The 22,110-nt window shown below is 48.0% G+C and overlaps 7 protein-coding genes across 8 annotated transcripts; 4 read left to right on the top strand and 3 right to left on the bottom strand.

Moving 5' to 3' along the window:
- Positions 1-1,456: 1,456 nt before the first annotated feature.
- Positions 1,457-3,797, bottom strand: FVEG_02079 (NADPH-ferrihemoprotein reductase; the record flags this gene model as incomplete). Its single annotated transcript, XM_018889188.1, has 2 exons — positions 1,457-3,501; positions 3,552-3,797. 2 exons carry the CDS (start codon positions 3,795-3,797, stop codon positions 1,621-1,623), a joined length of 2,127 nt encoding a protein of 708 aa, XP_018745275.1. The 3' UTR covers positions 1,457-1,620.
- A 1,321-nt stretch (positions 3,798-5,118) lies between these two features.
- FVEG_02080 (myo-inositol 2-dehydrogenase) lies at positions 5,119-6,245 on the bottom strand (the record flags this gene model as incomplete). The annotated part of the gene is made up of 2 exons (XM_018889189.1): positions 5,119-5,859; positions 5,925-6,245. The coding sequence occupies 2 exons, from the start codon at positions 6,243-6,245 to the stop codon at positions 5,119-5,121; spliced, it is 1,062 nt and encodes a 353-aa protein (XP_018745276.1).
- Positions 6,246-7,698: 1,453 nt separating this feature from the next.
- On the bottom strand, positions 7,699-9,360 carry FVEG_02081 (hypothetical protein; the record flags this gene model as incomplete). Its single annotated transcript, XM_018889190.1, has 2 exons — positions 7,699-9,090; positions 9,154-9,360. The coding sequence occupies 2 exons, from the start codon at positions 9,358-9,360 to the stop codon at positions 7,699-7,701; spliced, it is 1,599 nt and encodes a 532-aa protein (XP_018745277.1).
- Positions 9,361-10,105: 745 nt separating this feature from the next.
- FVEG_02082 (hypothetical protein) lies at positions 10,106-12,973 on the top strand. 2 transcript variants are annotated; one of them, XM_018889191.1, is made up of 9 exons: positions 10,106-10,256; positions 10,316-10,329; positions 10,546-10,556; positions 10,637-10,733; positions 10,785-11,860; positions 11,917-12,371; positions 12,422-12,450; positions 12,506-12,625; positions 12,679-12,973. In XM_018889191.1, the coding sequence occupies exons 1-9, from the start codon at positions 10,197-10,199 to the stop codon at positions 12,785-12,787; spliced, it is 1,971 nt and encodes a 656-aa protein (XP_018745278.1). In that variant the 5' UTR covers positions 10,106-10,196; the 3' UTR covers positions 12,788-12,973. The 2 variants fall into 2 exon arrangements, with proteins under 2 accessions (XP_018745278.1, XP_018745279.1); XM_018889192.1 differs by lacking the exons at positions 12,422-12,450; positions 12,506-12,625; positions 12,679-12,973 and having other exon boundaries at positions 11,917-12,412.
- Positions 12,974-13,151: 178 nt separating this feature from the next.
- Positions 13,152-15,762, top strand: FVEG_02083 (beta-fructofuranosidase). Its single transcript, XM_018889193.1, has 2 exons — positions 13,152-15,361; positions 15,409-15,762. Exons 1-2 carry the CDS (start codon positions 13,623-13,625, stop codon positions 15,527-15,529), a joined length of 1,860 nt encoding a protein of 619 aa, XP_018745280.1. The 5' UTR covers positions 13,152-13,622; the 3' UTR covers positions 15,530-15,762.
- A 3,835-nt stretch (positions 15,763-19,597) lies between these two features.
- On the top strand, positions 19,598-20,059 carry FVEG_14976 (hypothetical protein; the record flags this gene model as incomplete). Its single annotated transcript, XM_018904036.1, has 1 exon — positions 19,598-20,059. One exon carries the CDS (start codon positions 19,598-19,600, stop codon positions 20,057-20,059), a length of 462 nt encoding a protein of 153 aa, XP_018745281.1.
- An 884-nt stretch (positions 20,060-20,943) lies between these two features.
- FVEG_02084 (hypothetical protein) lies at positions 20,944-21,342 on the top strand (the record flags this gene model as incomplete). Its single annotated transcript, XM_018889194.1, has 3 exons — positions 20,944-20,995; positions 21,053-21,112; positions 21,170-21,342. 3 exons carry the CDS (start codon positions 20,944-20,946, stop codon positions 21,340-21,342), a joined length of 285 nt encoding a protein of 94 aa, XP_018745282.1.
- Positions 21,343-22,110: the final 768 nt, after the last annotated feature.

Raw genomic sequence — 22,110 nt, 5'->3', positions numbered from 1 at the left:
CACATGTCAAAATCTAATCAGAGGTTCGCCTTGAAATTCCTAAATTACGGTGCAGAGCTTTGCCTGCCGCGAAATTGCTCATATCTTCAGCTTCAGGTACCCAAGCTACAGTACCAAGCTAGCGGGACCAACGAACTATTCCAACAACGTCAGCTCCAGAAACTGGCCGTGCTGAAATCCGAATCTACAGGTGGCGTTGCTCTGTTTCGGTAGCTGGACTACCGGTAAACTAAGGAATTAGCGCTGCCTAAGCACGGTCTTTGAGGTTGTATTAGTCGTATCCTAAACCGTCTAATTACCGCTGACTACGTAAATAAAACAACCCCCTGATTGACATTGGGGGAGCTTTTGCCGCGTTACGCCCGGCTCCAAGGCCACTCACTCTCTTGACACATGATTGAGTTTACCTAGTGACTTCCGGTTTCCGAGGCAGAGGCACGTTTCTAGGCCAAATCCTACTGCAGGGGAGGGTTGATATACCCTCCCCTGCTAGGATCAGTACATGTAACTAGTTAACCCCTGAGGATTACGTACCTGGCTGCTTCGTAACATTGACAGACATTGACAAGCATTGACAGATTTGGTTTTCCTTTTGTCCGGCGAGTTGGGATATGCCAAGCAATACGCGATCTGATCGCAGAAGCAATAACTAAGACATGCAGAACGAGATCAATTAGGGAGGCGGCTTTAATGTGTTGGCACGTTTTATCAATCGGCATTCGACTAGTTGACAGTTCCAAATCTGGTATCCAGTTCATGGGCACTCGGCCTCTTTAGAAGAGTAGGGTTTAAGCCGGTGGGTATTCTCCAAGTCATGTCCAAGAGCAAATGCCATCGCTAAGGCACTAGTTGCAAATCACTTGGCAGCTTGAGTCTGTGGTTTTGTGGCTCTTTGTGGACTTTGGTCAACAGCTAGTCCACCGGCTAGATTCATAAGGTTGAGCATAAAGTTAAGACTAGCTTTGGCAAAGATCATGATGTTTCTCATGTCTGACTCAAGAGCCAAGGCACGAGCTGTAGGTTCCATGTTGAAGATATCGTTCTGCTCATCTCTGACTTTCGTTGAGTTGTGACTTGGACGGTCAGATACAGGGTGCTGGCAGTCATGAGGCAGTCATACATTAATCAAACTGTTGAGCTTACACAGGCTCAATGCATACTATCTTGTGTCTCCACGTGAAGCTAGAGTAGATGTCGCAATGGCCTCATGGTGGTTTGGACATTGGCCGTCTAATAAACGGTTTCACTGATGCTAGCCTCGGTCTCACTTTTATACTACTAGTTAGTTATGGTTCAAAACCTCTTAATTGTGAAGCTAAAGCTCAAGAGACAAGAATAGATATCTGCTCAACTTGAAAGGTACTAAGAAGGAAGCGAATGTGTAACTATCAAATACTTGGGAAATCAACACCATAAGCTTAGGAAATATTGCCATAAGTTTGACTAAAAAGTCTAAGCTTAGAACATATAGCATAAATCTACCATAATGAAATCAGATCAAATTTCTTATCCTGCGCAGAACTGCTTGAAGTTATGTTAAGTAAAAAATTGCCAAATCATGTAACGTGCTCTCTTTAACAAAACGCCATTTCATATCTGCATCGCCTTACTCACACGAACTCAGCCCCAGACATCCTCAAGCCACTTATTTCCCTTCTTTGCCGCTTCAGCCCAGCTCCTAGCTTCAGCATCACTCCAACCATTCTGAGTCTTCATCGACTTCTCCACCACATTGCCAACTTCTCTAGCCATTGAAGCTCTACCGCAGAAGTAGATACTCGCACCATCTTGGAGAAGATCACACACGTCTTTCTTCCTCTCTTCGACTTTTTCTTGAACATACTTCTTTGGTTCCCCATCTGCACGTGAAAACGCAGTAACGATCTCAAGACTGCCTTGTAGTTCTTTTGCCACCTCGGCGAGTTCATCCCGATAGAGATAATCTTGGTCAGGGTCACGGCATCCAAAAAATAAAATCATGTTGCCAATGGGCTTTCCAACAGATTTGAGACGTGCTCGCTCAAGAATAAACCCTCGGAAGGGAGCGAGACCAGTACCAGCACCAATCATGACGAGAGGTGTTGAGCTCATTGTTGGAAGTTTGAAGTTAGATCGACGCAGACAGGCAAACACTTTGTGGCCTTTGAGAGCATCACCGGGACCAGACAAGGTGTATGTGGGAGCATCGGGTCCAACCTCTGGTTGATTGCTGTCCCCGTTAAGAGACTTCCCTAGAGCGTAGAGATAATTAGTAGTGATCCCTCGGATGGACCTGCTTGGGTCTTGTTGGAGAGGCGAGTTATCGACGCCACATGTAATCGAAAGTCTGCGTGCAGACACAGTACTCGATGACGAGATGGAGTAGTATCGAGTCTGCAAGGTTGGTAGAGTTTCAACGACGTAAGCTAGAGGAAGTTTGTCCCAAACAGACCCAGGAGAAACAAGAGTCAGAAGGCGACCAAGAGTGATATGGTTCTTGGCAATATATTCAGCATACGCCTCTTTACTCTTACCCAAAGCTGTCAGGTTCTGAGCAATCTCTGCTGAAGGTGCAAATCTCGCAAGTTGACCCACAGTTTCTCGGGATACAGGAGCTGAGATCTCGAGGTAATGCCGAAAGAGGGCCAGTGCAGATGTGGGACTGGGAATCTTGATTGTTACACCTTCTTCGAGAGTTTGAACAAGAAGAGGCTTCTCAGCTCGGTCTTCAAGATCAAGAGCCTTGAGGAGAAGTTGTATCTCGTGATCAGGGTTGATAGGATAGACGGCAAGATGGTCACCAGTCCGGTATCGAAGCTCAGGATGATCTGAGATATCGAGCTCCATATGGAGGCAATTTCGCCCGGGAGATGTGTAAAGCTCGTGGGATGACTGAACTGTCAAAGGACGGATAGGCGAGTACTGCTTGATAATCTTTGCGGGTCCGCTTCGGTTCTGGATTGGCTCGCCGAGGTTGAGGTCCATGATGTCAAGAGAGTCATCCTCTACGAGCTGAATACTCGGCTCATACGGGATGTCTCGCTCTTCATAGCCCAACTTGGTCTGAAAGTGAGTATACAGATCGTCCTTCCAGGAGAGGAAGTCTTCTTCTGTGCCACCCTGAGCATCATTGGCCTTGGCCACAGGCATCAGCCTCTGTGCAGTAGCCTTGTCAAGGAACTCAGCAACAACATCGATGACACGGTTGTAGTACCGATAGCTGGTATTGCCCAGACCGAAGGCCATGTATCGCAGGTTTGGTAGCTGAACATCAGGATTCTTGTGAAGCCACTCCCAGAAAGCGGCTGTGTTGTCACTGGGATCGCCTTCTCCATATGTCGAGATTATGAAAATGGCGAGCTTGCTTTGAGGAAGACTCGCGATAGACTCAGGGTCGTAGTCGCATAGATCAGCGCAGAGGGTCAGGAGACCGAAACGCAGATGGCATTCTTTGGAGAGTCTGTTGGCGAACATCTCGGCTGTACCCGATTGTGAACCCCAAAATATGACAACATCTTTGCCCTGATGATCTGTAAGCAAATGGAGTCTTGTCATCATCCGAGAAAACTTACAGCTTCTTCCATCTTTTTTGCAATATCACGAGTTGCTTTCGGCCCCGATGAAGCACCATCTTTTGACCCCATGCGTTCGAACCAGATATGATGATAAGGATCTGGCTTATCCCAGACAATACCACGCAGAAGATACGCTGCTGAGGCTATTCCAACTGTGCCCAGAGCAGCCATATCGGCTATTGTCTGAGGTGGCCCCAGCTGGGAGAGCCGATTCAAGGCTTCTGCTGTAAAGACGTTGGACATGATTGCTGAAGACTATACGAGACATGAGATAATGGCTTGCTCGAGTCTCTGAAGCGAGGAGAAGAAGGATTGATATTGATATTGATATTGATATTCATAATCTTTTGTCTTTGCCTCATCCGCGGAATTTCTTTCTATCCTAGGAAATCAACATACTCTGTTCTCATCCCACTTAGCTCAAAGAGTCTTCAACTAAAGAGGTTATCCAACGATCGCGGGGAGTTTTACTCAATTCTAGATGGCGAAAATTTCCTATTCGGGAAAAGGAGCCACTTCATGGTGACGATGCGGGGAGAAAACACGGAAGACGAGACGATGAAATCTAGATTCAAGGCGTTACCGGGTTCAGTATATTTCCCCATTCGTCTTCCCCCCACATGTTCCGGGGGTGGCTATATTTCCTAAAATCATCCTAAAACCCGGCCACCTTGCTGAGAACCTCGCAACACCGCTGCTGCCTTTGCTCTATGGAACTCCTCAGATGGCGAGAATTCTGACAGCCTCAAAATAGCGGGCTGATAGACAAGGCACTACCCTGGCTGAAACGGAATTAGACCTATAGAAATAACTCTTACTAAGAACTTACAAAAATGCCTGCAGATAATCCTGACTTATGAAAGTTCTCTTGTGGAAAGGTCCTCTTATACTAGGGCATATTCGCGAGTGAAATTCTGGCTGGGTGAGATAGCATCGCTAGGGTCCGAGCGAGAGGTGTAATTTACTATAGTGATAGAAGGAAGTCTTATATCTTCTGGCTTCTGAAGGGCATTGGGGGCAGAAAAGAATCACTTCTTAACAAGAGTTATGCGAGACACGGCTCAATGAATGAATGGCCTATGGGCTTTCGACTTCTGTGATGAGGCTGAGATCCGGTCATAGTCAGGACGAAGTCCTTAGTTGAATAAAGCTTCATTGAATGAGTCACAAACGGGTTGAACACAACGATCCATGGAGTGTAACCTTGGCCCCAAAAAGGGCATCTTTCTAGAATAAAGAAACAGAACATCTCCCAGCTTATGTGCCAAGTACAGCTAGATAGTGGATGCCACTGGGTGGGTAGCTCCCGCGGGATATATAGTACCGAAGTGCTGCTTGGTACCGCCTGGAGGACAAAGACCGGCAACTACTAATGTGGTTTTTGAGGCTTGCGTTGTACTTTGCTATCTGGTAATGTTATCCAATGCCGGGTTTGATACCAAGTACAACTCACTTTCATCAGAGGTTCATGTGTAAGATCAAGAAAATTCACTTTGCACAAGCAAAGTCCAATTACTCTATAAAGTCATCTAAGTATAAACACGCTCAACAATCATGATTCTTTTTACAGCTTAGATTCCTCGATGCGACGACCAGTCTCGTCAAAGTTAATCTTCTTGCCTGAGTTGAGCGACTCCTGGAGTGCGCAGCCAATCTTGACAGCCTGGACAGCACCAGTAAGCTTAAATGGTAGCTTGTTGTTGTCAAGCACTGAAGCTGTGAATTCATTGGCTTCTGTGACGAAGGCATGCTCGAAACGACCATAGTAGTCGCCAGGAATCTGTCGGCGCACACCGGCTGCCTCGTGCATCTCAACAAGGTTGCCGACGGGGTTGGCATTGATAGCGAGTTTGCCTTCAGTACCAATGACCTCTGTCATATCGTGTTGACCAGCAGCCATCATGCGTGAAGAGTAGAAGTATGCGACTTTGCCGCCCCAGAACTCAACTATACCAACGCCATTGTCCACATCTTTGTGCTTTCGCAGCTCAGGCTGAACAGCAGTGATACCAGTAGCAACAACAGACTTAACGATAGAGTCTTGGCCAAAGTACCACAAGGCAAGGTCGATATCGTGGATGTTACAGTCGACAAAGATACCACCGCTGAACTCGGCATATGCAACGAAGAAACCGGATGGGTCAAGCTTATCGCAGGTTTGAGATCGGAAAACAGAGGGACGGCCGATGGCACCGCTGTCCATGCGATCAAAGGCGTCGCGGTATGAGGCATCGAATCGACGAGAGAAACCGCACATGACCTTGAGGTGAGGCTTCTTCGCAGCGGCATCGACAACGGATTGAGACTGTTGAAGGACAAGAGTTAGTTATAATTCTCAATAAGATTGATTTGTGAAGAGGGGGAACTAACGATCTCAACGCTGGTACTTAGAGGCTTCTCGCAAAGAACATGCTTATCAGCCTCAATAGCTTGAATGGCCTCTTCAGCATGAGCAGTAGTAACAGTAGCAACTACCACAGCCTGAAGGCCAGGATGCTTCAGCATCTCCTGGTAGTCATTGTAGATTGTAACACCCTCGAGGTTAACCTTGGCCCAGTCTGCCTCCTTCTGGACAGGGGTAAAGGCTGCGACAAGCTCAGCGCGGGGTGTTCTGTTGTGAAAGTTGAGAGCATGGCGAGCACCCATGCGGCCGAGGCCAGCGACGGCGACTTGGAGCTTAGGAGAGGCCATTGTACCGAGAGACAAAAGACGTGATAGAGAAAAGATTAGGTTGAAGCTGTGTGTCTGTTCGGTTCTCGTAGCAACAATGAGACTGAAGGGATGTGAGCTGAGAGATGAGGAGCATGAGCGAGCTCTCCTCACTTATACTTTGAGCTCTCTTGGTAATGTAGGTCGAGAATATTTACACCGATACTCGGAGCTCTCGCGGCATTGCTCGTTATTTTCTCGAGTATTTCTTAACCCAAACACCACATTCAACTCGATTGGACAAACCCTCTCGTTACAAGAGTACATGGGTTCTGCCAGTGGCTTGGAATAGAAGTCACAAGATCTACATTCTTCCGCTTTTCAGTCAGAATAGTATTCATGGCCATTGGCTAGATTGTAAACTCTTCTCATCCGAGACACACGATGCAGGTTGAAGATGAGTTGCTAGTGGAGAAAGCAAGTCAGATTTCTCCAAATGGAGTAATTGGCTACGAAGTGTCTATCGGGGCCTCCTACTGTAAATAGACCTGTAATTCGGAACCTTGACCCCTGAAGCTCCCCGCAACAGCATGGATCGCCTCCGCATTGCGGGTGAGGCTTAACTCTCCGAACCCCTCCTTGACTCAAAAGAACAAGACGTGATTGGAAAGATTGGCCGAAGGAGGCAAACATCTCTTGGAAGTTCTCGTCATGGAAAATCTCGCCGTGGTTTCCGGTTGGGGGATTTCCTATTCTGTTGGCTTGGATTGGCTGGTAAAATATTTCGCCAGGTACTCGCTGAGATTATTCGGTTGTAACACAACACCACATCAGAAATCTCACGATGATTTTTCTTTTCTTTTTTTCTGTAGAATCTTCCAATCAGTCATTAGAAATCATATGGTACAAATAAACATGCTTAAACTTCTCCGCAGAATGCTTTCTCATTCTCTCCCCACGCCTTCTCAGCATGCGTCTTACAACTCTTTGATGATCATTTCAACAGTCAGAGTGGCAGTATAGCTGATGTCGCATATCATTCTTGGTACCTCTGTCCAGTCTTTAAGCGGAGTAATATACGAGTTAGATTAAAAGAAGGTATTTCCCCACAATGCAGTCATGCTCGCACGCCTTCACGTACAGTGTGCCCACACGAGCACCAGTCCTTGGGTTCTGTATGTTTAGACCATCTTAGGATAAATTTTAGTATATCCTCAGGCTAATCTTTGAGACCTCATCATGAATTACCTAAACATGCCCTAAATTTATAGAAGGTCGGTTCAACGCCTTACAAAGTTCTTCAGGATACATAGAACTAACTCATTGGCCAATTTGTAAGGAGAGATTTGGAGATACTTGGTACTGACAGATATATATTTGTCTTATCTAGGTGTCTTATTTACCAACGCCGAACCGTGTATGAACCCAGCAGACCACCTCCGAAGAACGTCAGTGCACCCTCCAATCCAATCGTCTTATATACTTCCAGCCACAACTAAGCCTTGGCGACCTCATCAGAGGCAGTAGATTTTCCGAGAAGCTTCATCTCCTTCTGGATTTCTCGAGCTCGCTGGACACCGAAGCCGTGCTGGAAGATCTCTCGAATATCCTCAAGAGTCATGCCCTTAACTTCAGGGTAACAGAAGTAGATGCAAACCCAGCCTAGGATGCAGATGGCAGCATAGAAACCAAAAGCACCAGAGGGGGTAGTATTCTCCATCTGAGTAAGGAATGTCGAAGACACAATGATGTTGGATCCCCAGCAGGTCATGGTAAGCATCATAGTCCCCATAGCTCGGACCTCCATTGGGAAGAATTCGCTCGAAAGCCAAGCAGTGTTGCCGATACCAGAAGAGTAGAATCCGACAAAGATAACCATGCTAACAAGGACCACAATAGCAGGCCAGCCGATTTTAGCGTCGGATGCTAGAGACAAGTCATGGTTGATGGGGATGTACTTGAAGCACACAGCAGCAACAACGAGAGCGAGACCCATGAAAGGAACTGTACAGATCAAAATTCTTCGGCGGCCGGCACGGTCAACAAGCATAAGATTGACCCAGGTGAAAATGAAGTTTGTGGCAGCAATTATGGTACCCACAGCGACCGGGTTGGAGAAACCAACAAGAGAGAACAACAAGGGAGAGTAGTACATGAGAGAGTTGAAGCCGCTGAGCTGAGAGATAGCCATGAGTCCACAGGCAGATACGAGAGCTCGGAAGTTTGCGGGGCTGACATAGAGCTGCTTGAACACCCACCACTGAGACTTGCCAGCGTTAAGAGACTTGGCCTCATTGACGTGGTATGTGAGATGACGGATCTTGTCCTGGACCTGTTGCTCGGTACCATTGGGAAAGATTCGTCGGATGACTGCGGCCGCCTCTTCAGGCTTCCCGTGGTAGATGAGTTGACGAGGAGACTCAGGGCAGAAAGGGAGAAGAGCGGCTAGTATGATAGCAGGGATGGCGCCACCGCCTACCATGTATCGCCAGCCAGATGAGACTGAAGAAAAGGCGGCCCCAATTCCGTAGCTTACGAGCTGACCACCAGTGATTGACATGTTATCAAGGCCGATCATACGCCCTCGATACTTGCTTGGTGCACACTCGGCAATGTAGAGAGGTATAATCATTGCAGCACTGCCAACGCCGAATCCAACGATCAGACGGCCAACAGTCATCTGAGCGACTGAGAAAGAAGCGGCCTGGATGATGGCACCGACAGTGAAGAGGACACAGCCCACATAGATAGCAACCTTTCGCCCGTAACGATCAGCAGAACAACCTGCAAAGATGGCACCCAAAAAGGCTCCACCAGAGGTGATCGAGGTAATGAGTTCTTTCTCCTGAGACGTAAGAGTCTTGCCGAGGTCTCGGTGGATGTAGACCTGTATCCCACGTCAGTATCTGGGCAGCAAATCAAAAGAGAAACAGGAAGAGGCAGAACATACAAGAACAGCGGATATGATTCCAGTATCATAACCAAACAGCATGCCACCGATGGCAGCAGTGATACTGATCAGCCATGAAAACTTGCCGGTTTCGGTCTGCTCAATAGAGTCAAGATCATCGATGTTGATGTTGACTTCATGAATGGAATTTGGGGAACCGGTATCCTCGAGATGCTCGAGATGTTCCTTGGTATCAGCCTTGGACATGATGCCGGTTGGGGTTGTTCAACACGTTCTGTTGGCGGAGGGGCAGGAGTTTTGGAGAAACTTCAGTTTTCTATGAAGAGTACCAAGGAAACCAAGAGTTGTTAAGAGGTTACTGAATATCTCTAGAGATATCCAGAGAGGTTTGAAGAATGAGAAGATGGGGTTCGGTGCTGATCTGGAAAAAGGAGCAATTCAGCTGATATTCGAAGGTCTTATATATTAGACATCCCAGGTGAAGCACACCATCAAACCAGGATTCGGGCTTGATACTCCTTGCTACTCCAAAACTGGATTCATCTGTAGCTGATGGTAATGATGGGATGAATATTTCTCATTCAGAACAACGTGGAATTACTAGCCTGGTCACAGTCTCAATGCCTTGACGCCTTGCCCCCCGGATTACACTAACGAGCGGCATTTAGACCAGAGTCCCCAAGGCCGAGGACTCGATTGATTGGATGAGCAGGGAATCTAGACCATGCTAGGTAGGCTCGTCTACCCCGGAGGATGTGCGTCAGTCCCCAGATTACCGACTGAAGCCATCACTAGCCTGTTCCCCAGCTTCAGAGAGTCAGTCTGATGTTAAAGTTTGGGGCTAATTGGATGGCCGCTGATTCGCCTGTTCAATAGGTAGGTAGTGCCCACCTATGGCGGGCTGCTCCTGCCCTTTTTGACCAAGAAAGGCAACTGCCCTTTTTATCAACTCTGGGTCATATTTTCCTTCTTCTTGCTCCATCCTTCAATTCTCCTCATCGTCATCAAAAGTTTTGGTTGGAACGGGCCGTCTTCTCGTTATTGATACCCGCTGTCCCCTGTTCACAGTTGTCTTATGAATCATGTCAGAGTCTCTATCGACGACAACCAAGACACCTGGAAGGCCTCTCAACCCCTGTACGGTAAGTCGCCCCGGTACGATAGCCCTAAAGGCTACAAACTGACAGTTACCGTTTCCAAGGTCTGTAAGCAAAGGCGAGTTAACATATTACCCGTTTCTGATTGTTCCGTCGGGGGAGGAAAGAGACCTTGATCCTAAAGACAAAAAAACTTAGGTAAAATGGCATAAGTTTAGGATACCTTTTGCTGAGTTTATTTTGATACCTTTATATCAAGGTCCCATGTTTCCTTGTTCCCCGAGGCTCCGTTGCGTCTTCTGGAGCAATATGTTCTGACTGTCAACTTCTATAGGCATCTCAAGTGTGAGTTACGTTAACTTTACCAACGGTGGTGGCTTGCAATACCTTACCGTTCTAACAATGGAAGCTGATCCAAGAAACAGGCGACAACGATAAACCTTCTTGTGCCAATTGTCGAAAAAGCGATATTGAGTGCGTTCGAGGTTTCAGTGTGAGATTTCGTCATGGCCTGAATCCGAGGTATGATGCCATTTCTGTCCTTGACTTCTATTAGTTGCTCACCACATGAAGTATACGATCTGGTAAGGCCATTGAAGCCAAGAACAGAGACTACAATTTCTCTCAAGACCAACCATGGGTCAAGACAACCAGAGCTCTAAGTTTTGTTGACGAGACTCCAGACATCATCAACATCCATGATTCGAACAACCTGGATACGTTGGAAAACTTCGACATTGGACGTGATATCGACGATCCCAGCAACCAGTCTTCACCACCCCTTGCTTCTCTACAGAGATTTCGATCAAATGATTCAACGTCTTATTCCGATCAGGATAGATCCAATTCAACTTCAGCCCTTAGGATCTCTTCTTGCTATGTAGATCAGGAGCGTCCCACAAAGAAACGAGCATTGAGTCCATCTTCAAGTGGGAATTGGAAGAACACCTCTCACTCGGACCCTAGCGAAGCTATCTCACCCAGCCAGAAGTCTGATACCGTGGGGCCTTTCGCATCGTTTTCGGGGCCTCACAGTATCGAATCTCCTATTCTCAGCAGCGATATTGTTCTGGGTGTGGAGAGCCCTCAAGTCGCCGCAGCGCTCGCGAGCTCTCGTGGAACAGACCTTCCAATTCCAGTGGACAATGTTGCCGAAGCCATCTCAGGTATCTACTTGGATACGCCGAAATGGCCACTAGAAGATCCACAAGAGGCAATGTTATTTTACAACTTCATTCACGTCTTGGCACCGCTCTTCGATTTGTGTGACAGCGAGAGACATTTCGCTACGATTGTCCCGCGTCGAGCAGTCATATGCCCTCCACTTATGAATGCAGTGCTTGCGGCTTCTGCCAAACGATTAAGCAGAATTGATGGGTTTGATGGGTTGGTCGGCGATCGTTATCACCAGAACTGTCTCGATGCTCTTATCCCCGCCCTGAGCAGTTCTGCAGCTGTTATGGACGAAAATCTCCTCACTGCCATTGTCATTCTTCGCTACATGGAGGAACTCGACGTGCCCCTCACATCTGCAGACACGGCTAGCGAATCACATCTTGTCGGTACTCGAGTCTTTGTTGCAGCTCAAGAAAAGGTTTTAGACTTTACTGGACTACGGCGTGCGGCATTCTGGGTTGCACTACGGCAAGGTAAGCAGACACCTCTGCTTTAGTCATAATTTATATATGCTAACAGCTATACCAAGAGATACACATGGCTTTTATGCAGGCCCGACCCGTTCACCCAAATTTCGCCCTGGAAGATATCTCCAGGCTCGTTCAAAACGATGACACCTGTTGCACCTTTGCGAACTTGACTATCTTGCAATGTGCTGCTTGTTTGCGCTATTGTTATGGGTCGGATGATCAGAGCTTCTCAGCATGGGAGAGGTTGCAAGAGGCTCAAGAGCGATGGTGGGCGGATAGGCCATGGCACTTTCATCCGATGTATATCAACACTGATGCATCTGGCATCTTCCCACAAGCGCTGTATCTCAACGATGCTGTCGTCACAGGAGTGCTCCATTACCTACTTATTCAGGTCCTGCTAGCAGCTCACAACCCTAGGACACCAAAATTAGGTCCTGGGCAGGCGAAAGCGGCCAAGTCAATAAATGAGGAGATCAGAAAGACCGTCAAGATGGTCTGCGGTGTTGCTGAGGTCAGAATTTAATATTGATATTGAGGATTTCTACTAATGAGGGAAAATAGTCTAACCAACGGAATCCAACGGGCTATGCGTATGGGACCATCGTTCCTCTTTGTGACAGCATCTTGCTAATTTTGCTCCTACAGATATGCTTGCTTGGCTATTACGATGGCGGGTGACCGATTCAATAGCTTGTTTGAACAGGAGGCCCTATATGGCATGCTACAGAAAGCAGATGTGCAATTCGGATGGTCGAACCGATCAGTGTAAGTGGAAACCAGATTCTCTCGGGTACTAGTTAGTCTAACAGCCGTTGCAGACAAGAGTATTTAAAGGAAACTTGGGGTTGGACCGAATCTCCCGAGAATGTGAATAACTCTGGAATGCCTATCTCGGGGATGTTGAACAGCAACTTGCAGTTGGTGTGATACTTCTTGAACTCTCGAGATAGCTCAATACAAATTAGCGTGTTAGCGAAGGATAAGAGGACAACCCTTGGTTCATTGACCTCACGGGCTGGCCTTTATGGCAAATCGTCGGCTCTCGAAATGAAGGGATCAGGTTCTGTACGTAAAAGTCTCCAGACGAGCCATTTACATGAGTAAAAACAAGGCTGTTTTTGAGTCTAATTCCCATGCTCGTTACATTGTAACAGTCCATGCTTGGAGATATGGGGAAGTGGTATTGTCCCTCGGTCCGACAGTGGCTCCGCATACAAACTCTGGACTCCATAATGTCATTCGATCGTTTTGATTCCCCAAACCACCTTACGTAATGATCATGACGGTGTTTGCAGCAGATCTCTGGACATATATCAGCCTATTGGCATCTGCTGATCATCGTAAGCTCTACCAAACAGTCAGTCTCGATTCTAAAACTCTTCGCGAAGAAAGCATAATTCATTAGTGCCATCTGCCAAGCGTCTCTTCTACTGAGCATACGTCACGAGAAACTCACCACCATGGTTCTTTAGGAAGAAAGACTGTCGATCTCCCCACACAAACTCCGCAAATCTCCGGATTCCCAGGTTCAATCCATCTTTTCAAGGCCTGAACGTCCAATTCTCAGGTGTTGTTTGGCACCGTGGTATCGCCGAGTTTAGTTCAAGTGAGGCTTCTTGGGCTTCTCATGACGATGTTACCCTTCCCCTCACTATGTGTCGGGGCGACAGCAGTTGGTATGGGACGTTGTGATGGGCATATATAGTTTGAGTGGCTCCACGATTTTGATGTTCATCTGCATGTAACCGTTGCAGAGTCCATCATGAAATTCTCACTCTTCTTGACGGTTGGCTCTCTTGCCTGGGCCAAGCCATCGACTCCAAAGCTTGACTATAACCACGCTCCCCCAAACCTCAGCACTCTGGCCAATCTGACCATTTACAACACATGGCGTCCTCGAGCTCACGTACTCCCTCCTACTGGACAGATTGGAGATCCTTGCATGCACTACACTGACCCCAAGACTGGGCTTTTCCACGTTGGATATCTCCATGAGGGTGCTGCGGGTGTTACGACCGATGATCTCGTGACATATCGAGATCTCAACCCCGGAGGCGCTCCTTTCATTCGGGCTGGAGGTCTAAATGATCCTGTGGCAGTCTTTGACGGTTCCGTTATACCCAGGGGCATCAATGGCACGCCTACACTCTTCTACACCTCTGTATCTTACCTCCCCATTCATTGGACAATCAACTACACTCGCGGAAGTGAGACGCAGTCCCTCGCTGTGTCAAAGGATGGAGGCCGCAACTTCACCAAGCTACGACAGGGCCCTGCGATCCCAGCACCTCCTTTTGCTCTCAACGTGACGGCCTTCCGTGATCCCTTCGTTTTCCAGAACGAAGATCTTGACAGCCTTTTGGAAAGCGAGTCAGGAACATGGTACAGCGTCATTTCTGGTGGTGTCCATCAAAAGGGCCCTAGTATGTTCCTCTATCGTCAGCACGACCCCGAGTTTCAGTATTGGGAGTATCTCGGCGAGTGGTGGCATGAGAAGGCCAACACCACATGGGGTGATGGTCTCTGGGCAGGACGTTACGGTTTCAACTTTGAAGTTGCCAATGTCTTCAGTATTGATGAAAAAGGGTATAACTCTGAGGGCGAGACATTCATCACCTTTGGAGCGGAGTGGCAGGAAAAACCTATTGTTCCTCAGGTTTCGTCTTTCCGCGACATGCTTTGGGCTGCAGGAAACATATCCCTGGAGAACGGGAAGCCAAAGTTTACTCCTTCGATGGTTGGCAAGCTTGACTGGGGACGATCGGCTTACGCCGCGGCTGGCAAATACCTTCCTTCGGACTCAAAGGCATCGTCCAAGAGCGGTGCCCCTGATCGATTCATTAGCTACCTCTGGCTTACTGGAGATTACTACGGTGATCTCAAGTATTTCCCTACTCCCCAGCAGAATTGGACGGGGTCTCTTCTCCTCCCCAGAGAGCTCACCGTCGGTAAGATCAGCAATGTCGTCGATAATGAGCTGTCACGCGAAGAAGGATCCTGGCGTGTTGAGAGAAACGAGTCGGGTGTTTTGGAACTTACTACTCTAAAGCAGGTTATTGCTCGGGAGCCTATGGCTGCATTCACCAAGAAGACGTCTTTTGTTGAGCCGGGCCGAAACATCAGCAAGGCTGGATCAACTACATTCGACCGTAACCCAGAGTCCAAGTTTTACGTCTTCAAGAGCTCTATCTCATTCCCCAGATCTGCTCGCGACTCGGACCTCAAGGCTGGTTTCCAGATTTTAGCTTCTGATAAGGAGTCCACCACTATTTACTACCAGTTCTCCAACGAATCCATCATCATAGATCGCAGCAATACTAGTGCTGCAGCCCTTACAACGAGCGACATTGACGCCCGTCCTGAAGCTGGTCGACTCCGTCTTTTTGACGTCCTTGTTGATGATGAGGAAAAGATTGAGACACTTGATCTTACTATTGTCGTTGATAATGCCATCGTTGAGGTCCATGCCAACGATCGATTTGGAATTGCCACCTGGGCTCGGTAAGTTGGAACATCCCCTAGTTTTGTGATACTTACTAACCTTTTAGTTCTTGGTATGCCGATTCGACCGCCATTCGCTTCTTTCATCAAGGAAGTGGTGAGGTGTCTTTCAGCAATGTGACGATTTATGAGGGTCTTGCGGATGCTTGGCCCGAGAGAAAGCGATAGGGATATAGTCTCTGATTGTATTATTATTATTATAAACACCCTGCATTAGACTTTGGACCCCATTCTTGTATGTTTACATGACCCTGTGTACATAATTTAATGTGGTGAAGTTGCAAGTCGATACCTGAACCTATGTGTCTCTCTCTAAAGGGATTTACTTTCCCTCATCTCAGCCTTAGTTAGACGATAACCTAAATCGTTGATCTTTTACGGATAAACTCACACACCCCGAAGCCATCTGTGAGCTGGCTACGTTTGGGTGTCGTTGTAGATGAATAACTTTGTCAGTGGATGACAATGGTAATGTAGATGTAGGATGATAAGTGCCAAGAAAACTATAATGCGAGAGGAGCTTCCGAATTCGTTGCTGCTCCTTGATCTCGGAACGTTCGACAGTTGCGTGAACTCTCGCTCGGGAATTCGGCGTTGTCTCAACAATAACATTCTCTCACTTCTTCACTTTGCACGCCCGGTACACCAACACCACGGACAACATGTATCATGAGTTTGCGTAATAAGATCATCGTGGTGGTGTTGGACGAGATACATACAGGCTGTCTTACCGATAAGTGAAGTTGAAGCACCAGCTCGGACATCAGGCAACCTCTTGTGACTGCGACCAAGCTTTTCAACGAGGGAAACTAATTCGAGAGCGAATGCAGCTGCTTTGTGTATCAATCGACGTTTCGCGGCGTTGACAGTAGGTGATGGCCATTCGGCGAAATGGATGATCAGTCTCCAAGCTCGGCCAAATACCTCGCTCTGTGTATGTGTGCACTACACTTGACCTCGTAACTTTGAGCCTTGCTTCTCCTAGATATCTGGAAGGCTGCTTATCAAGTTATCAATACCAAGGATGGCTACATACTGAGAACAATGCCAAGGCTGAGAAGAGAAAGGCTATTATCAGTTTGTAAGACAAGGAAAGCCGCACAGCAGCACAGTGGTCTAAAACGGCGAGGTGCAGTGCTGCACCGTGTACGGCATGCAGGGAGGCAAGGAGAGAAAAAGTTGGCTTAATGGAGGTCACTTTGTATCTTTTCACATTCCAAAGTTTTCAACCGGTGAGTGAAGAACAAGCTCTTTGTGGATCCTGTCTTTGAGATTCCACGAGAGTGATTGGTTGGTGAGGCCAGCATGATAGGCGCGGCGAGAACCCGAGACCCGGATCAGGAGTCACACAAGCTGATGCAAGGTTTGTGTGTTTGTCTGTCAAGGATAGTCTAAGGTATGGTACGTACGTATGTAGTCTCATCACGATTCCCCTGCTCTGTCTGCATGACTGTACCATAAAGCTTTGGGAGATCGCAAACCCGGGTTAAAGACACTGCATTGCGGCAAAGTCTTTGACCGGTCTGCCACGCTGAATCTCCATATACTCGATTTAGTAACAGGCGAGACACCGGTCAGTGCCTAAGCTGATGACAGTTCCTGCTATGATGATCTGAAGCGTGGGATGAGGGTAGGTTGGCGTGGGGTCGAACCGCTGCAGCTGGTACACTAAGACCGGCACGGCTCGTTCGTCGCTTTGACTGGTACCTTATTATGTACTGTATCCAGCATGCACGTAGGTACCTATGTAAGGCTCCGCGACTCTTTTGGCTTTGTTGCCGCTTCAATGTGGAAACAAAGCGAGAAAACTACGTTGTCCCCAGGTGTATACTGTAGCAAATGCTCAGACAATCGGGGTTGTGCCTACTGCACAATTGGACCGGGCCAGTTCTTTGCAGCTCCCATTTGTGTCACCAGGCCTTGAACATTGCAAGTCCGGCCAGGGTAGTCGAGTCAGACACTTGCAGTCAGCATCAGACAAGGCTCAGGCCTGGAGTCGACGATACGACATAAAAATACACCAACAACGGACTGGAGCGAATGCTAGCATCTGCTAGTCTGAATAGACTCATGGAAAAGCTCGAAGTGAAAGGCTAATGATGGTCCTGTTGTATGCAGGGGTCCGATATGTCATCAGTTTCAAGCCTGGAATATGCCAGTTTCCCGAGAAAGGCGGACGCAGCGGGTTCGGCCGTCAAACTGGAGCGTCAAAGACGCGGTAGCCACTAATAAGTCCTCCGGCACTTTGAAATTGAAGCGCTTGGGGCTTCTGTAAGTCGTTTGCCATCAATTTGAATACACTTTTGTATGGTTACGGATCCCGTGGGAAGAAGCGGTTGCGGTGCACTACTACAGTACCTATCTCCGCTTTCCGAAGGCGCCAGCTTTATTCTGTAAATATTGGCCAAATACTCCGTAATTGGGTCAGAAGCTTGTGAATCAAGGGACCTTCGATGTCCCCCGGACAGTACTGAAGTTGTGAACCACTAGATCAGTGTAAGTGAGGTTGGTGGCTAGGTAGTTCGGTGATCGGGTATGTAATAGTAGATTGTCCAGGGTCCTCATGTCAGTCGCAAGACGCGGCTAATCCATCCCTTACAATAGCCATGAAAATCCAGAGTACGGAGTACACCAAGATGATCACCAAGCTACTGCATAGTGCCGCACATGTCATGATATGTAGGTACCACTTCCCTGTGAACAGTCCCGGTGTAGCCAAAGAACTCAAGACCAATGCGCAAAGACCCCGGTAGTTGATGACTGCAGCTATGAGTGGATGCAGTAGCGATGCTTGATCCAACGTTGGCTCATGTGTAGGGAGATGTCAACTAGTGATCGGGTTTTAGAAAGGAGATGATGCTGATCTTAGCGAGAGTGAAGGACGGGACGTGTTGTTGCTTTGTTTTATTATGGAGTGGTGAGGTCTGATCTCTGAACTAACAGTGATGAAGACACGAGCTAGACGACTAGTGCTGTAGAGCTTGACACTAGGTCACATGTCACCATCTGATCGGGCTTGCTTTAGTGCTTTGTGCTTTTGGGGGCTTAGTCCAAGGCACGAGCACCCTTGATAGCAGACGGTCGGTGGAGAGAACTCGAAGTCCCCACAAGCTCCAGATCCGGGCTCCTAGGATCCTGGCTAGGGGAGCATTCAAGGAGTGGAGGTTCTTGCTGGGTAAAGGCTGCTGAAAGCCGGGATCATGGCAGGCTAGGCAACATATGACGGTGATCTTTACAGCACATCCATCCATCAACAGAGAAGGAGAAGAAAAAAAGAAAAAAGAAACGAAAAGGACGACATCAAATTTCACGAGCTGTCAGTGTCAGAGACAAACAAGGGGAGAAATAAAGGAGGAGAGCACAACAGACAGACAGTCCAAGGTCAAAGCCATGGATGGATGCCACGTCCGAGTCCTTCTTTGTCCTTGGCCCTCCCTCAGCCTTTCCCGGGTCTTGTCATTGTCCTTTGCCTGATATATTGGCAGAGATCTCATCGACAAATTATATCCTTGACGATTTCGGCTTTTAGCCAACAAGGCCCTATAGGTCGCCTGTCTTGATCCCCTGAGCTGGATTCTGGACTGGGCTGCCATGCCCTGCCCTTCCCTTCCCTTCCCTGCCCTGCCCTGCCCTGCCCTGCCTCAGCTGGCCTCTGCCTCAAGATGCTGGCTGAAGCTTTCGCTTGACGTGGCCATGTTAAATGTTATCTCAAGGACGGACGGTACATACCAACAGGGGTTGTTTTCTCATCAACTTTGCCCAAATCTCCTCCTCAAACAGACGCCCAACGATCACGTATAGTTACCGGTCCTGTCGCGTGCCTGCAGACCAAAAAACTGCACTTGATGCTCGTGTGCGACATCATCTCAAGCACGACACCTCATCCTGCACATCATCACCACCAGAAGTGAGAATCATCCGCGTCACACTCGATTGGTAGGTAGTATTCTCTCTTGTCGTCTCTTTTCGCGTTTCCAAGGCTCAGCACAGGACGTGGTCTCCTGCTTCGTGTTTATTCCGTCATGGCTGGTCAGCCTCATAGTGATTTTTTTCTTTTCTTGTCTCCTCAATCACTTACTATCATCCTTGGTGTTGGGCGTCCACCGCCCAGCCAATTTTGCTTCGCTCTCCTCTGCGATGCTCTGCTTCCCTTTGCTTTTTCCTACCTGGTCCAGCGTGCCAGTCATCTTCAGCCTTTCCAAATCAAGCTCTTAGCTTAGTTTACCACAAGGATGCATGCGCATGTACATATCCGCTGTGATCTTGGTCCCTAGCACATTTGCGCCTAGCAGACAGAACAAGCTCCACGACCACGAGACGAGCCTCTTATCGACGCCCTCGAAAATGACTTGGACCGCACGCCCCCTTGTTTTCCTTTCTTTTTTGCTTCCATTCCCAGTTGTCCCCGTATCGTTGGGCGCACATGCGCAGGTCTTCGATTGTCTTCTCCAGGTCAGCCTCGTCAGGCCTCAGTTGGCCGATTCGCTATGTGTAGAACACCTTCAGCACCTCGCCTTTCTACCCGTTCCCGCACCCGTTACCGTTGCCGTTGCCGTTGCCGTTGCCGTTACCGTTGTCATCCGTCTTAGACTGACGGGAGCCGGCACGGCCCATTCTGAGGTCAAAACGACTTCACGCACACCCATCGTGAACTTGAAGTACCAAATCCCACCCTTTCCAATTCCTCCAAGGGGCTAAGAAAAAGCAAACCCAACTTGGAGCCCCATCTACCAAGCTCCAGGGCCATCCATAGTCTAGTAGTGCGTATTGATGAATAGTACACACGCTTGCTGCGTAGCTAGCTAGTTAGCTAGTTAGTTGCTTGCTTGCTTGCTTGCCAGCAGAAACTTCCGGTCTTTCTTTTTTGAGGTTTCGCTTGTCAATCCTTCCCACCTCCTCGTCAAAGCACAAGCTCACATAGTGGCTCACATAGTGGCTCACATCCTTCATACTAATAATCTATAATTTCTCCTCAATCTACTCTCTCGTCCCTTCCTCTCCATGTCCTCTCCGTGACTGTATTGAACTAATTTACTTGCATTGCAATGTCGTATATTACTCCAGTCTCAAACCTCTGATCCTTGATCATCTGCAACTTAGCCTCACACAAGCTTTTCCCCGTTTACTTGAAGCCTGCATTGCCGCCTCGGTCACCCTTCCCGTTGAACGGCATCTAATCCTATCCTGCCACATCATCGTCCCGGAATCCTGGGCCCAACCTATCTGTTCGCCTTCGTCTTACCTTTCGGGCCTCTCAACTACATCACGCGTTGGGCAACTCTACAGGATACCTGTTGACGCCCTGTTCTTGGAAAACCTCACACCCGGCGTATTCTGACACTGTGGCTACGCACAGCTTGGTTCATCTGAACGTATAAAGTTCATTGTCTCCTCCCTTGGTGTTCTCATCAGTCGTCTCAGCTTCGATTTCGTTCTTGAGTAGGCTTCGTTCGATCTTTGGCTATTCACACCTGGTACACCAACCTTCTTCAACTCCAACTCTCTGGTCTCAGAAAAATCAGGGGTTTTACCCAACTATCTTACACCAATCTCTATCCTGTTACAAACAGTCCAGAACCACAATGGAGGTCCAAAATGCCACTCCTACTGGCCCCTGGCAAGATCAGCTCGACAGTATGGAAACCCCCACCCTCCCCTTGGCACAAACTTTCCATTCTGACTACTGATCAGGCGTTTGCCGAGATGCTCAGTTGCGTCCCCCGGTTTTTCAAATTGTGTCAGATCGTCGAGGTATGCCAATCATCAAGATGATCCATATGTTCTGGGCCTGAACTCAAACTCTTATAGGTGGCCGAACTGCATGGTCTAGCAGAGTGACCGTCCATGGCAAAACTCTCGCAGCTCGTTTCTGGTATGACGGCAAGAACCTTAACAATGCTAGAGAAGATGCTGCCGAGTGTGCCGTCAAGTGGTTGACTGGATCTGAATCTAGTTCTCCCACCCAGCAATGGGGTTGGTAGACTTACGATGTGGGGGTCACTCCTTTTTCATATGCTTAACCCATTCAAGTATCACTGACATCTACGAAAATGGTGGTCTGGCCATTTATGAACGAAGGAGTTATCTTTCTTGTGTTATTATGATTTCCTTTTGGTCTTCCCTCTTTCGAATCAAGCACCTGGAGTTTGGTAACAAAACTTGCGAAACGGGCAAGGTTATGGTCACTACGCTCTCAGTGCTTGGAACAATTGACCCCTTGGTCAAGACCTTGGATTGTATTTTATGGATTAGGTTGGAGGGCGAAAGTCGGATGTTTTCATGTATGACTTGAGGAAAAGGGTAGGATATGTCGGTTATTACAGTTCTTGTTTGGTGTTTGGCGGAGTCGGTTACACTGAGGGTCTCTGCTAATGAGCTCTCTGTAGAGGTTTAAAAAAGCACGTATGACAGCAGGCAGAGACTTTTAGAACTATACAGTTTAATTCGATCCTTTGGTATTTGGGATGTTCAGTCATGAATACCTACGTGGAATACCTAAACAAGTTCCTTGCTGTGAGGTCAAGGGGGGTTCATTTCAGGGCCTATCAGCATATCTCGCAGCATTCCTATGCAATGAGGTCAGCGCATCGAGGCTCCGACAGTTCTCAACGTCGTTTTCTCACATACAGTTCCCTCCTGTAAGGGAAGTTCATACTCAACCAATGTTGTGTAACACCCACCCTCGGTGCAGCCACGGTCAGTCACAGCGTAGGTTGTACAGCATGAGCAGGTTACATGAAACGGCAGTT

Source organism: Fusarium verticillioides, chromosome 6, assembly GCF_000149555.1.
Source record: "Fusarium verticillioides 7600 chromosome 6, whole genome shotgun sequence".
NCBI classification, from domain to species: Eukaryota; Fungi; Ascomycota; class Sordariomycetes; order Hypocreales; family Nectriaceae; genus Fusarium; species Fusarium verticillioides.
This window is presented reverse-complemented; position numbering and strand designations above follow the sequence as displayed.